Below are 15,783 nucleotides of genomic sequence, written 5' to 3'. Positions count from 1 at the left end.
TTAGCAACACTTTTGAGATAAGGATGGGATAACGCTGCAAGAATTATAAACATTTCCAATCCATCAATCTAAGCTTGATTTCACAGCTGAAAAGAGTGAACGCAACCATTTACGCCCTTGAATGCAGTCCTAATAGAAAATTTTTAATACACCAGTCGTGAGTGATACTTTCAGATGGTACAGTCGCATACCAGTCCTTGAAAAAATTACTAATTGATTGTTTTTATACATCAATCATTGGCTGTTTTTCCTTTATCCAAATGGTTTTAGCGCTGCAACCAAAATTGTAAAAATTATTATAATACGAGTGTGAATTTAAAATACGCATTGCAGAATTCATAGATTTTGTATTGTCTACTTTTAACGAGTTTTATTTTCCTAAATTCGTTTAAAGGTGTTTTTGAATAAAAAGGAACGAGTGTATGAAGTTAAAAAACAAAATCATGCTAGATCAAGAACAAATATCATGTAAATTGATTTTTTAAATCAACTACACGATATTCGTTCTTGAGCTTAATGGTTCTAGAGCTGCAAGAAAAATTGTGCAATTTTTTACAAATATTAAGAATATTACAAATTATTACCATTCATATCCTGGAGAGTGTTCTTAATAGTCTGTTATTATTACACAAACTTTGGGAATACTTTCGAGATATGATGGCATAACGCTGCAAAAATAAGTATAAACATATCCCTATCCATCATCAAATCAATCCATCAATCTAAGATTAATTTCAGTTTATCTGAAAAGAGTGATCGTTAGTGATACTTCCAGATGGTACAGCCGCATACAAATATTTTTGAATGAAAGGGAACGAATATATCAAGTTAAAAAACGAAATCATGCGAGATCTTGGACAAATATCAAGTAGATTATTATTATACATCAATTTATTGTTATTTGTCCTTGAACTTAATTGTTTTACAGCTGCAAAAAAAAAATTGTGCATTTTTTTTTAACACAACCATATATGTACGCCCCTGTGAGTATTCCTAATATACTGTTTTTGATACACCAGTCGTCAGTGATACTTTCAGGAATAAGATGGCATAATCGCATACTCCGGCAAAAATAAATATAAATTTGTATATATGTATCCATCCTTCTTTGTTTGATTTCTATAAAAGAGAATGGTTAAGTAAACAACTTTAAAAGACAAAAATAGGCGAATTTCATTTTAAGATTTATTTCCAATAACCACCAAAACACCCAGTAACTTCTTAGTTGTTAAATCTTTTGTTTTTTACAATCTTTGTTGCAACCCAAAGGATTTTCGTATTGATTTTTATTTAATGTCCATTAACTAGTATGCTTTATGTTCTCAGCTTGTTCCGTTAAATCAACAAACGCAATCAGGCTAGAATCTTAGCAATAGAGAATCCGTTTCTGTATCTGTATATATTGGATTGGATATATGTATGATGCTTAGTGTGTGAGGCTGTTCTAACATTTGGGCTCATTTGGTTTTTCGCGAAAGTTCGCAACATCTTAAAACTTGATAGGATACTAAACTAAACTATTTTTTGCAGGGGCCGAATTGTCGGATTCAAATAATAGCACATCTCTCGGGACAGCGGTGATATGAGGCTAAAACTAAAATATAAAGTAAGCTTAGTGCTGGCCACAAATAATGGCTTACATATAAGAGTAAGTGTTTTGAAAATCCAACTTAAAAGGAGAAATCTAGGGAAAATCTCTAGAGTCGCTTTGGAATAGGATTTATTGCAATTAAAGTTATTCGATATCGGAACAATCGTAATAATAATCATAATAAAGATAATAATGGTAATCATAATAGTTTAATATATAGTTCATAGTATATAATCATAAGTTCATACGCAGCATTTTTAATATAAGTTAATTTCATCGACAAGAACCTTTTGGTCTCGCGACCTCTTTAAACTATTCATTTCACATTGTTTGTTTGTTCGCAAAAACATAATCAATAAATACGTAGATAGTAGATACATCCGCGAGTTATCTGCCTCGCTTGCTATCGCTATTCATAATAATAATCTGGGTTTTTGCTCTCACAGAAGTACAAACTACAACAGGGTGGCCCCAAGTGTATGGGTTACACCATCGTGCATATCCTGTAACATTTTTGCTCTAGCGCTTCATTAAAGACTACAACTTATTCAGATTACAAAATAACAAAAAAAAAAAAAAAAACAAAAATATATATATATAAAATAAAAAAAAATTGACACATTTACTAAGTGTAGAGAATCCGTCAATTGGCGGGGTAAAGTTTCTTAAATTGACCTCGAGTGATTCAGTTTGGTTTTATATGGCAACAATGTTGTTTGTTTTCGTTATACGCTTTCTTTGGTTTTAGGGAAAAGTCCACTTGCCTTTGAAAAAAACCTTCACTAATAGTGCTCTTCAGAAGCCAATGTATGAATTATATTCGTAGTAGATGTATTGTATTCAATTATTGAAACAACAACTTGGGAAAAAAGGAACAAGTCCTTGAAGTATGTACCGGAATAGTTTTTACCCGCGCCAATAATTTTTGTGTGTTATAAGTGTGCCAAATTTGAGGGCTTTTCGACTAAGAGGCTAGGCCTCTATCTAATGTATACATTATACGAGCGAATAAATAAATTAGTTGCGATCTCAGTTAGACAATGTTCGTTTCACTTTTTTAGTTTTTGGTTAACATTGGGATTGGCACATTATATTACATATCATACAAAGCTTTGCAATCGTTTTCCTCCATCCAACCCTCAACTCGTGCCCTTGGGGAGAAATGATAATAAGACAGTGTTGGCAAAGGCGAAAGTATTGGAGATAAAGGGTAGTTGGGATTCGCTTTTTCTCGCGTTCGTGTAATAAAATGTAACCGCTTATCACATTCATAAAACTCGATCAATTCTCTAAATACATAGTCGTAGGCGTTGGTTAAATATTGTACATAATTTAGTACAGTTACCTTGTATGAGTTAACTAAATGTTTTCGATTCGTTAATAGCACAGTGTAAACGCTTCTCCGTTTTCGATCTTTAGGGCACATATTTAAGTTTAAATTCAATTCAAATGGGAAATTACATTCTTTCTTTGCATCCTTGCCTTAGTTTCGTTCAATTAATTTTCTACATTTTCGGTTTCTTTTTCTTTGTTAATTTTTTCGTTTGGCTTTGCAACAACTACAATACATGCAAACAGCAAATTTTGAGTGCAACATAAACGCTTTTGACAATTCAAACAGAATCTATCTTAAGTTGTTATATTTATCTCTTACTTTGGTATAATATTTACTAGATCTACATATGTATTTTTTGTTCCGTGTGTGTATATATGTATATATTTTTGGCTACTTTTTCTGGTAGTACACAATCGCAATATCTTTATCTCGTTCGGGTTTTTAATTTGGAAATAAGATCGGAACTAATACACAGCGGATAAAAATGTACATTTTATGTAAGTAAACCATTTCGTTTTTAATAATTCCGAAATTATTATTTCTTTCGTGTGTGGTAGGTGTGAGTGAGCGTGTTGTGTATATATAACTGCCGGTAGGGGTGTTTCTTTGTCTGAATTACACATTTAATACTTTGGTATTTATATTTATATTATATACGACGTGTGAAAGGGTATTCCTCCGAAGTTTTTGCAAAATAAATGCTCTTCAAAAGACCCCCTATCTTACTATATTTTTTCCGAATTACATAAACATCAGAGAACTGCAGCCCGCCACTCGCACTCTACGTCCACCCGATAAACACTCGGTACTCTAGGCACCCCGTTTTTTTTGACACCCTACTTGCGGCAACACAAAATACTCGAGTGTTTTACCGACGTTGTGTTTTTGTTACGAGTAAAAAAACCACCCGAGGCCTGCTGCGCAAGAGCCGTTTGGGTGAGTGGACGCACAGTCAACGATCGGCCGCACGTCATTTTTTGTATGCGGGCTGCAGTTCTCTGGTCATTTTTTGTACGCCTAAAATTTGTATGGGAGGAAGCGTGACGGGTATAAGAAATGAAGGGTAAAAGGGAATACCCAAGAAAAATTTCGTGCTCACGTCTTTGATGGACTCAAAGGGTGCCACCCGTTTCGAATCATTCCGTTATTTATTTTTCACACGTCGCTACCTGAATACTCTAATGACAAATATTCTTATATAAAGTAATTTTTGAAATGAATTTTGTGACATTATGTACTATTATTTTTACTATAATCTATATTTAAATAATAATAACGTTATTAATATATATAATATATAATAATATATAATATAATATATATATATATATATTATATTAATAATATATAATATAATAAAATATTATATAATATATATAATTAATAATAATAATAATAATAATATATAATAATAAGATGAAGGGCATTTTACAAAGTATTCGACAAAGTCTAGAGCCACGCCGAAAGAATAGTGTGTAAACGTATGGAGTGTAAAACGCATGGAGTTACGCATCTTGTCTGTGACTCGATTACCTACGAGACCACTCGAGTATTTTTGGAAACACCCGAGTATTTTTGGAAACACCCATGTGTTTAACGGTATACCCACAAGTGTTTTTCTCACTCATCCCTTTTTAGGCAGTGTGTGATCGGCACCCGCGACGCGGAGCACCGTATTGATTCGGGTGCGCGCACAACGGGGTGTCTTGTCTACATGTTCAGATTTATACTGTGTGTTTGTAAGTACCCGCGATGTGCGTGGCGGGTAGCACCCGCACACAAAATTGTAGGGTGTGAGTCGAGTGGTAAAAAAGTGCCACCCTTGCAGTTCTCTGATAAACATTTCTGTCTGGGGTTGTTTGTCCGGTTAATTGTGGGCGCCTTGGATTGCTTAACTGGTTAATTGATGGCTTCGGCTTACTGGTTAGTTAATTGGCTAAGCTATTAGGTGGAGAATCGGAAACTCATGTAAGTTGTTCACTTGAAACATACGACTATATGGGGCAGGATGTTAGGTTGGTGTTATGTATACATATATGATTGTGGACAGTGCGAACTGTTCACCGATCAAAGAACAAAAAGATAGTTCTTTTAGTTGCGAAACGCACTGTGTGTGGTCTATACTTATCGGTGTACCGTTTTTATTGTGTTGTTAGCACAAAATACCTTACAAGATTTTGGTATCCTTTATTTTTCATTGGTTGTTTTTTTTATGTTTTTCAAAATAAATTACAATCAATTCGAGAGGAGCAAGTCCCCATAAACTGCACACATTACTGCGTGACCTCCTCATTGACTTATTTTTTTCCTTATTCTTTTATCTTCATCAGAATCTTAAATAAATATAAAGCACAAAGTGTTTTTGAATTCTAGGTATTAAGAATATAAGCTTATGCTTCCGCCATAAAACATATACATAAATATTTGTAAGTTAAGTTACGTTTTCAAGATGTGGGCGAGTGTGTGTTTTCGAGTGATGGGTGTGTAAATGTAGTTTATAAGGAAAAGTATATATGTTAGCATCTTCAGCTAAATCAGCATTTTTTTTTTTTTTTTTTGGTTTTTCTCAAATTTTTTAGTGTTTTTTTTTTTTATTCTGTTTGGTATCGCGGTGCTCTTTCCCGTTTTTGACCATTGATCTGGGAATCTTAGGCATAAAATTCCGTTTTTCCTTGCGTCTTATACGCCTCCTCCTCGATTTTGTACATGTCCATAAGCTTGTTTTTGAAGCGGCAGTTGGATTTTGGTTGACAGACGGCAGCGTGTGAGACAGCAAATACAAAATATATTGCAAAAGTAAACAAATTGTGTGATTTTTGGTGGTTTAAATTGAAAGAGAGACAATGGGCATATGTGTACGTGTGTTAGATAGAGACAGAGAGAGAGAGAGATAGAGAGAGAGAAAGAGCAAGAGAAAATATAGAATATCCTTTTAGTTTTTCTCAATTACTTTGCCATTTGCGATTTGGGGCGACACAGCAAACAATAAATGACTAGGCGGTTAAGGTAAGGGTACGTGACAGATTGGGTTTTCAGACAGAGACAGATTTAGAGAGTGAAAGTGACAGAGAGAGAAAGAGAGAGGGAGAGAGAGGCCCATAAGGTAGTTCGATAGTAGAGCCGCGAGCTTGGTATTACGGATTATGGGATTCAAGCCAAGAATCATATAACACTTATAATTATTGGTGAAAAAAAAAAAACAGTCTTAAGACAGAAGATTTAGGGATATAGTGATTTTGACACGAGCACACAAAAATGATGAAAAAGCACAGAAAAGCAAAAATAAATAAAAATTGTTAAGCCAACTCAGTATTAACGTGGGACTATTTTCAAATCAAAAGTATTCGGCCAACAAAGTAATTCAAAAAGATGTTTAAAAGCAAGGCAAAAAAAGGAACCACATCAAAGAAAAACGCGATCTCATTTTTAATAGGATCGCGAAACCGTGCTCGAAAATTATCTGAACAAGTCGAAAACTAGGTAAAAGTAGAACACACGATGAGTAAACAAAATGAACATGTACCAATAAATATATAATACATATATAGGAAACAGTAGATAATTACATCTTAGCAGTTAGTGTGAAAGATTAGCAGCTACTGACTGATCGATTACGTTTCAGGTTAGTACGGATGGGTTCGGTTAGGTTGGGTTTTCGTTTGTGATCGGTTATTGTTTATCGTTTATCGGAAGATGCATCCCCAGTCGATAATCTCTCTCTCTCACTCTCTCTCGATCGAAAATTAAGGGGCTACAGCAACTACAATCGTATCTGGGATGCATATCTTCACTTTGGTTTCAGTTTCGGGTTTTCTGTTTCGTTTTTGATTCATATTATGTCGTTAGGTTATAGATTATAACGTTTATCGTTTACGGTTTATCGCTTTCTAGCTGTACAGGTGTGGTTGTCTAAAGTACAGTCTCAATACTGGTTATAGTGTCGGTCTGCGGCCGAGTTTCGTTCAGTACCTTTTGCACGTCGGTACTGAATTCCTCGACCTGCTTCGAATGCGCCAACTTTAGTTTCTCCATCGCACGGCCCTGCTTAACGCCGATTTGCTGTAAGCAAATAAATACATATATATATGATTCAGTTGAGTTATTAAGAATAGAACAGAACTAACCTTCTTTTCCTCCATGAAGCGCTTCACATTGTTCTGGCGCTTCTCACGCAGCCGACGATCCTTCTCGTTCTTGGTCTTCAAGGTCTTGTCGTTCTGTACCTCCTTGGCGGTATCCGCCGACATTTTTGCTTGCTTGGCATTCAGATCCTTTATGTCCCTGCGCATCAAATATTATGGGTACTTGTTTAGAATGCGTTGTCGTTGTGTGATAGTTATCTCACCTGGCATGACGATCCTCCAGCTGCTTGATCTGCGCCGCCTGAACGGTGAGCATCAGTGCTTTCATGGCGTCCTGCGAGTCCTGGACATGTTGGCGCAGCATGTCCCATTCCTCCTTACGGTGCCTGGCGATCATGTCGGTCCACTGTTTGGTCTGGTCATTGATCGAGTTCTTGATGTTGGCATCGTTGCGAATGTCGTCTTTGCTCTTGCCCTTGATCAACTTGTCGATGGCTGCATTCTGGGTCTTTTGCACCGAGGTGCGCTCTTTGGCGTGCTTCTTGCGCAGGGTGTCGAGCTCCTTGATTTGCTTTTTGCCCACCTTTTGGAAGCCTTTCTCCTGGCGCAGAGATTCCAACGTGACGGGCTCAAAGACTAGTGGTGGCTCCTTCTTTTCCTCCTCTTTGGCCTTGCCAGCATCTCGGGCGGCACCGCCGCTCTGCTCTTCTATGCCAAGGGCCTTCATCTGTTCGTTTTGCTGCTTAGCGGCACCGGCGAATCCTCGCGGATCCGACAACATGGCCATGAAGTCCTCAAAGCCGTCAGGTACGTAGATCTTTAGCTCGATATTCACGAACAACATGGGCAACGACATGGGGAAGTTAGCCTCCGTGCGCAGGGAAACATGCCGATAGCCAGCCTGTAGACCGTCCAGCGGCAGAATACGTTGACCCAGAATCTTTCCGCTTTCCTCATAAACGCCAAATCTTAGCACAGCCAAGTCCGGAAGGACCACTTTGCGAAACACGAAGGGATCCTCATTGTAAACTGGATTCAGGCCATTATTGGCGACCAAACGCGTGCGAAACTCCTTCTTCACCGTGTCCGAGGGCAATCCAAACATGTCCACCTCCACATAGGTGCCCACTTTCTTGTCCGACAAGAATTGGCCGGCAATCACCTTCACGGAACACTGGGCCGCAATCACGCCGTCCACCGGCGCATCCGCAAACGGATCAAAATCCTTGTCGGCTCGACGCATGAAATCCGGTTTCAGTAGATAGCCACAGCCGCCGTTATACTCGAACTTGCCCTGGTTGAGTTGCATGGGTAAATCGGAGCTCTGGAAGTTGAGTGAGACCATCTGGCAGCCGGCGTTCCAGAACACCTGCGGCATATAGTTTGAGGAGTCCGCTCGTGTGCCCTTGGGATAAATTCGCGACATCTGACGCTTGTTGTAATTGACAAAGTCGATGGAGCTCTGCTTCAAGTAGTTCATGCCCGCCGATTCCGCAAACGAGGACATATTGTGGGCAATGTTCTTTTCTGTGGGTAGGACACAAATTAATATGCATTAATAATGGAATGTATTGAAATTACATATATATTTAAGCAACATTTAAGTAAATGTCTTGTTGGTATGTTGGTACATACCGATTGCCTTGTCGAAGCCCTGGAACTTGATGGGCTGCGCGTAATTGACCATGGAGGAGAGCCACGGATGCACGTTAGTTGTGGAGCCGCTGTAGTTGGCAGCGGCGGCTTCGGCCTCCGCTCCTCCGCCACCCTCGGCCGCTCCTTCGGCGGCGGCGGCTGCTTCCGGGGCGGGTGCGGGGGCGGCGGCTGCCTCTGGCGGCTTGCCCGCACTGGCGTCCTCTTCCGGATCGTCATCCGTCTTGAGTTCGCCCTTCAGCCAGAGCTCCAGCTCGACCTTTTCCACTTCTGGCTTCATTCGCTTGTTCTTGATGAGGATCTTACGCTTCAGTTTGCAGGGTGGCGGCAACGGAAGGCCCGGATCCAGCTAAATCGGTATGCAATCGAGATTAGCAATATGATGCACATTGGTTTGGACTATCGCCACTTACCGGATGATCTGGTAGCGGCTCCTTCAGCAGCAGATCGCCAAAGAAGTCATCACAGTATTTGGCCAACTTGTATTGCTGGGCGCGGTTGCAGTGGTTTTCGAAGGACAGGATTACCGGATACTCGGAGGACACGAAGGCGCAATCCGCAATCGCCTGGATGCAGTCCTGCAAGGAATATAGGAAAAAACATATTAATTATATTTAATTCCTTACAAGCCTCAATTTATAAAAGCTTATCCTTTATGTATGTACTCAACATGCATTTCCTAATTTGGTTTGCTAACTATACAGTTAACTCAAACCAAATTATTCTCGGAACTATAATTTGTACAAATCTGCATGTAATTTGTTTACCACCGCAAAGTTTCCAAACAATGCAGTCATATTCCCAAACGGACTGTGCACATTAGATGCACTTGGACCATTGAGAATGCTGACATTACATGCGAAATGATTAATGTTTCAATTAAAGCCTCATTCTACCAATTGAACTTGTTCTCTCGTAATGATTGTTGAACTTTTGCAGCAGTTGAGAGACTAGAGGGTTAGGATCTTACCTTAAAGAGGATTTCGGTGCAGTAGGCGTGGCCGTGGGTGACGATGGGCTCCTCGTCTTCACCCTTTCCGTTCCAGCAATCCAGCTCCACGCAGCGACAGCCTGCCAAGAGTGTCTGGCGGTACATTTCCACGGAACTTTTGCCGCCGATCTGACGACCAGATAGGTAGGTGTTATGCGAGCTGTTGATATAGTAATGGGCCAGTGGCTGATCCATTTCCATGTAGAAATCCAGCCGGTCCAGGAATACGGGTGCGTTTTCGTCGGACATTAGGTAGCGCTTAAATCCGTCCAGCGACATTTGAACTTAAGTTGGAATCGAAATTGAAATCATCACATTTACATTTCCCAATAGAACTAGGAGCTCTTACCGTTCTTCTTTTTCTCCTCATCTAGCTCGTAGTCGTTGATGATCTCCGTGCAGCGTTTCTCCTCGTAGAGAGGGTACAGGATTTCGTTCATCCGCGGATCGCGCTGTTTGTCGTTCATGAACTGGATAAATTGCTCCAAGCTGATGAAGTCCTGCTTGCCCTTGGTGCTGAAAAGGAGAGCAAATAGGGCCAAGTGATTACGATTATGTTTTAGAGGTCAGCGCCTTCTACTTACATGGAGGTGAAGAGCTCCTCAATGTCGTTTCGGGGACACACCTTGTGGTACAAGGCGTAGAACTTGTCGAAGGTGAACTGCTCCTTGGTCATCGTTGCGTTTTTATCATCGGGCAGACCGGCATCCTTTATGCACGTGTACACCAATTTCTCCGTTTTGCCGGATGCGAAGGTTTTGGCCAGCGTTTTAACTGGAATTTTGCCACTCTTCTCTACGCAGTAACTCAATCGCATCCAACTATTATTGGGTTTAGGAATTTCGAGAAGGTCAGATCAGTTATAATTGCACTTTATTCTCGGAAAGAAACTGAGTTGCTTTAGGGGTTTTCGGATGATGCAATTAAAACGACAACAGCGAGAACAACATTCAAAATATATACATATGTACATACCTTGGCTCAAAATAGCTGGAGATATTTAAACCTAATTAAACTACATATTATGTTATCTACACATTTAAATGATTAATATAACGACTGACTATTTGAATAGCATACAAGATATTGCAAATGGAAAAGTGGTTAGAGTAGCAAAGATCTTATAATTAAATGATTAAACAGAGAAGTGATGAGATTAAAATGCATTTAATGTCGCATTGGACGCAAGTCTTCATAAATGTAATTAAAAATCCCCTTCGAACCGTAAGTAAATAACAATTTGGAATTTACCAAAAGCAGCAGGAAATTGCCATCAAATTGGCTTGAAACTACGTCAAAGGTCCTTGCCATTCCGAGCCCTATTTCACTTTCATTTAACGACTGTTTAGTGAACTAAGCTGACCGGTAATCGAATCAAATATTGATTAGCAATCAATTCCAGGCGATCCATTACGCAGATGATTAACGACCGCTCCGAAAACAGAACTCATAACTAATTGAATCGAGGGCCGCTCGCACTTGTGTCCAATTTGCAATTGGGATCCATTCGTGGAATGTGGCCCCATCCTTCGGTTTCGGGCCAAGTAATTGCAAAATGCGCCGTATGCGCCGAATGACGCATAAATAATGCAATCAGAAAGAAATTGCAAACTAGGACAACTAATTTACAATACAAACGTGCAACTGCTACCGTGCCACGCCCACTCACGTTCCAGCCACCTCTCGTCCGCCTCCCATTTGGCCAAGGTGTTGGCTACGCCGGCGGTTAACACGATTGTTCGTTGAATGCACTTTGCAACTTTTTACCATTCCGCCCGAAAGACCACAGAAACATTTGCACACTGAGAGAAAGTCTTACTGATTTGCATAAAATCAAGTATAGTTTTTAGCAGGTATTTCCTCGGCTCTTTCTGCCCGTTTGACCCAATAGGCAATACCAATAATATATATATATATATATATATATATATATATATATTTATATATATATATTTATATATATATATATATATATATTTATATAAACACTTAACCCGAATCGATATTTCTCACTGTTCGCTGGCAGGTGTGTGATCCCGGATGCAACACACCCATTACCCGTAAACACACCCATTGAACAACCCAAAAAACACACTCGACTGGGCAGAGAGTTCACCGCAAGGCATCGCATATCCAATGAACCGCATTTTAGCTGCCACCTTTCATCCTTGGACCCCTTGGACCATCCACCATCGACCAGCGAGCATTGGCCATTGAGTGCATTCGCTGCACTTGTCTATCGGAAGGGAGTCGAGCAAACTTTGGGCAGTTTAACCCAATTTCGGTTGACGAGGCTGGAATTTTCATTGCGGCGCCCATTTGATTCAAACCCAACTAAAACCATTTCTGCTTGCTTTTTTCAGAGCAGAGCGATGAGACTTAAAGACGTCTTCAATTATATACATAAGCTTCTCATTATTATGAAAACATTTTATTTGAGTTACAAAATAAAAACCTCTTTAAACTGTACTGCTCGTATGTTTTCATCACCATCGCAAATGCGCTGCAACATTCGCTTGACATCGCATCCTGAGTTTCTTTGTGAATAAAGATTGCTTTATTTTCGCTGTTTATGCTATGACACCCATAATACCCTTATTTTTCAAAATGTGCTCCGCATAAAGTATGAAGCCCTTTGACCGAACACCCACACACACTGCACCGCACCCACTCCTGGAATTATTCATGATGGCTTCGGTGGGAAAGTGAGCAGCAGCCCAGGCCAACTGAATCTCCCCGTACTTATTCCCATTCTGCCCATTTTGTGCGGAACAGGAAATGCAAATAACGTGAATTTATTTTGTGCTAAACGTGAAACGCACCCGTGGAATAGGATAATCAACAACTATGGTATTGGGCGAAATGTCGAGTCGAGTCCCTTGGCGGCGGATCGAATTGGTACTCTCGGAATTACGTAATCAGCAATTAGGAAATTAATAACGACAGTCCAACACTCCATAAAATGCAAATTTAGCGAATGAAATAACAGGTTTAGGATAAAGCAGCATCGGGCATTCCAATAGTAACTTATAGCATATTTAGAGCTGAAAATAGTCTTTTCGACTAATGTTTTAACGAGTTGATAGTGTGCGAGATTAGGTTGTTAACTACTTACCGTAGCACCGTAGTATTTGCACTATTTATAGCTTTTACTCGAGCTCTTCTACTTATGACTATATGACACCAGACAAAAATAGGTACTTTTGATTACGAATAATTCGAACTAAAACCATAATTTAAATTTTACTTTCCTCATCAGCTGATTAATGTGATCTTAGCTGAGTGTCATAGAGTCATAATTCGCCTAAACAGGTGTTTCATTCTACTTCAGTGTGACCGTACTTACTGCTTCATCAGGTTGACGCGCGGACACACATTCGTGGCGCGGTTATTATGCGTGATGAGACGCAAGTTCTTTTGCCAGCTCTGCTCGAGTGAGACAGTTGTACACATAAATATATATGTGGTATATACATATATGTATGGAGAAAGAGAGAGTAGACAATCGTAAAGGACAACGACATAAACAGCAACAACAATAACGAGAACAAGAAGAAGAAGTAGAAGAAAAGGAACAGCATGCAGAACAGAGAGAACGGAACAATCGATGCAATTATGTACACAGTGTAATCGAGTGAGGTGCAGCAAGTGGAATTAATGTGGCAAGGCGAAGGGACATGGGATGCAGGGCGAAAGGGAAGCACCGAGGCCGTTGCAATAATGTGAACAAAGACAGACAGCAAGTGCTAAGGAAGGGGTGGGGTGGGGGAGGAAGGGGTTAAAGGTGGGGTTAGTGATAAGGGTAGGGGTGAGGTAGGGGGATGAGGTAAGTGGTGAGGTAAGTAGTGAACACGCCCACTTACTGTTTCCGCAGACACATCATGGGGCAGATATTGTTCGCTTTGACATTATGGGTTATTTTTCGTATGCCATCTAGCCAGATCTAAAAGAAGAGTCGATAGAAGGAATGTGTGATTCCAATGAGTGATATCAGTTTCGTTGCCTTTCTGCATTAATTTTTATATATTGCATTACTCTTCTTCAAAGGCTTCCATAGTTGAAGCAAGAACCACTGCGTATGGTTATTTGTTTTTAAAAACTTAAAAAACACAAGGAATGCAGGACTGAATTGCGATAGGGAAATGCAAATTACTGACATAAGAGATAAGAGATCCGCCCTGTCATTTCCGCTTCCGGACTTAGCCTGCTCCCGCCTATTAGGACGTGACTTACCTTGGCTGTTGCCGCATCTGGACAAATAACATGGTGATATGTTATATTGATATAGTCCGTGTTCGAACAGATCGTCAGGGATCGCTTATCCAGTTCCGGTATATTGGTGCCGTTCTTCTTCGTCACCTTATCAAGTATCTTCGGATCCTGTCGGAAGTAAAGCAAATACAAATACAAATTATAGTCATCATCAGCTCAGCTAATTCAACGGCACATTGCGCATACGCCCCGTGGCCTAGCATTTGACTGCAATTTGGCGCATCCCGACTGAACGCTGTGTTGTATCGGAATCGCCATCGCAGAACATTAATCTCCAGTCGCATCATTAATCAAGGCTTGCACAGAACATTTATCAACATTTGTGCAGCATTCGCGGAGCCAAAACAAATACATTTTCATTCTATTTTCCCTTTGGCCGTCAGCAACAATTAAATGCTTTGTACTTCTTTCGACCTTAACCCCTCCGCCCTCCCTTGTCCTTCAATTTTGGCCAGCAATTACATTGAAATTGCTGCGCAGTCCAATAAAGTGCAGTTAACGTACCTTTAAGAGCGCGAGAAAGTATGCTACATTTTCGATCTTCCTCCAAATTGTATACAAACTGTTAACATATTGAATCATGGGGCAGAATATCTTAAACACTTGATTTTCCTAACCCTGTAGCCATTTGAAAAGTGCAATTGTATGAGAGAAACCTGTTGTTTGCCACCTTAAATGCCGTTTCAAAGTCTTCCACTTAAATGGTGAATTTCTTAAAGGAAATTGAATTATGCAAAGACCCCATTGAGGATTTTTCCCCGCCCCCAAGGGCGCACACACACAGGCACACACACACACACACACACAGGCACAATAGCTCAATCAGTTCAAGTGCAATTTGTGAGGAAAGTCGGGGCAAGAAAGCAGCAGACTTTCGAGTGCTAAATAAGTCAGACTTCCACGATTTTATCCCCTGTCGCTCCTTTGAACCAAATAAAGTGAAAGCAAATGTTATAAAAGTTTTGTTCCCTTATTCTTTCCTTTACTTTATATATATATTTTTTTTTTCTTCGTTATTTTCTTCCTTTTTTCGTTTATATTTTTTTTTTTCGTGTGCCACTCGCTTTGTTACGTTTGCAGAGCTTCGTGCATTATTGAAAAGCGCCAGCAAACTAAAAGCCAGGAAAAGTCGGGGGCAATAACGAAAAACTGCAACCAAGCTCAAATTTTTCGTTTTCAATATTTTTTTCGGTTGTGTTGCCCTCCTCCTCCTTTTCTCACTCTTTTTGCCGACTTTTTCTGCGGTTTCCCTCTGCCAAACGAAGCAACTTTTAATGGTTCATTGTGCAAGGCTTTTCAGCAAGCACTCTGCCTCTCTCGCACTAAATGATGCCGTCTCTTTTGCGCACTTGGCGCTCCTTCTCTTTCTGTCCCTAATGTGTCCCCTCTCTTTCATTTATTTGCCTGTGTGTGTCGCTCACTGATTTAATATTGATGACCAAACATTTCAAGTGATGGCAGAGCACTAAACGCACACTTACACACACACACACACACACTGACACGGAGAAAAAAGAAGATGTGTCATAAGAGACTCACTTTACTTGGCATTCAGAAACGCTAGCACGGTAGCTTTTTTTCAGTGTATGATATATTGAAACCCTGTCCGCTTTTTTTTCCTTTCTGCTGAAAACTTTTTGCATTTTGTGTCTTTTGCTTTTACTCAGTTGGCATTTTCTTTTCGGGCATCTTATTTGTGGTCAACAATTTTGGCACACACACACGCACTCAGCTGTGATCATTATGTGAGTTTCTTGCAACTTCTGCTCCTTGGTGTTTATTTTGTATTTTAATTGAATTTGCCCGAGGACTAGAGCAAAGCAGAATCGATGGAACACAAAGATGTTGGTAGGGTTAA

The 15,783-nt window shown here is 39.9% G+C and overlaps 1 protein-coding gene across 4 annotated transcripts in view; it reads right to left on the bottom strand.

Annotated features, from left to right (window-relative positions):
* Positions 1–5,016: 5,016 nt before the first annotated feature.
* LOC6725091 (1-phosphatidylinositol 4,5-bisphosphate phosphodiesterase) overlaps positions 5,017–15,783 on the bottom strand; it is a 39,850-nt gene continuing 29,083 nt past the window's right edge. For 3 of the 4 annotated variants that reach the window (XM_044923675.1, XM_016173410.3, XM_016173409.3), the window contains 11 exons: positions 13,887–14,033; positions 13,517–13,596; positions 10,238–10,474; positions 10,003–10,169; positions 9,633–9,937; positions 9,076–9,240; positions 8,645–9,011; positions 7,273–8,536; positions 7,052–7,208; positions 6,897–6,986; positions 5,017–5,644 (listed from right to left, as the gene is read on the bottom strand). In XM_044923675.1, coding sequence (XP_044779610.1) covers positions 5,576–5,644; positions 6,897–6,986; positions 7,052–7,208; positions 7,273–8,536; positions 8,645–9,011; positions 9,076–9,240; positions 9,633–9,937; positions 10,003–10,169; positions 10,238–10,474; positions 13,517–13,596; positions 13,887–14,033 — 3,048 coding nt within the window. In that variant the 3' untranslated portion in view covers positions 5,017–5,575. Of the gene's footprint in view, positions 5,645–6,896; positions 6,987–7,051; positions 7,209–7,272; positions 8,537–8,644; positions 9,012–9,075; positions 9,241–9,632; positions 9,938–10,002; positions 10,170–10,237; positions 10,475–12,999; positions 13,080–13,516; positions 13,597–13,886; positions 14,034–15,783 lie in introns of all 4 variants that reach the window. The other variant, XM_016173408.3, reaches the window with a different exon arrangement.

Source organism: Drosophila simulans, chromosome X (assembly GCF_016746395.2).
Source record: "Drosophila simulans strain w501 chromosome X, Prin_Dsim_3.1, whole genome shotgun sequence".
Taxonomy (NCBI): domain Eukaryota; kingdom Metazoa; phylum Arthropoda; class Insecta; order Diptera; family Drosophilidae; genus Drosophila; species Drosophila simulans.
Note: the sequence above shows the minus strand (reverse complement) of the source record. Positions and strands in the feature narration are given on the sequence as shown.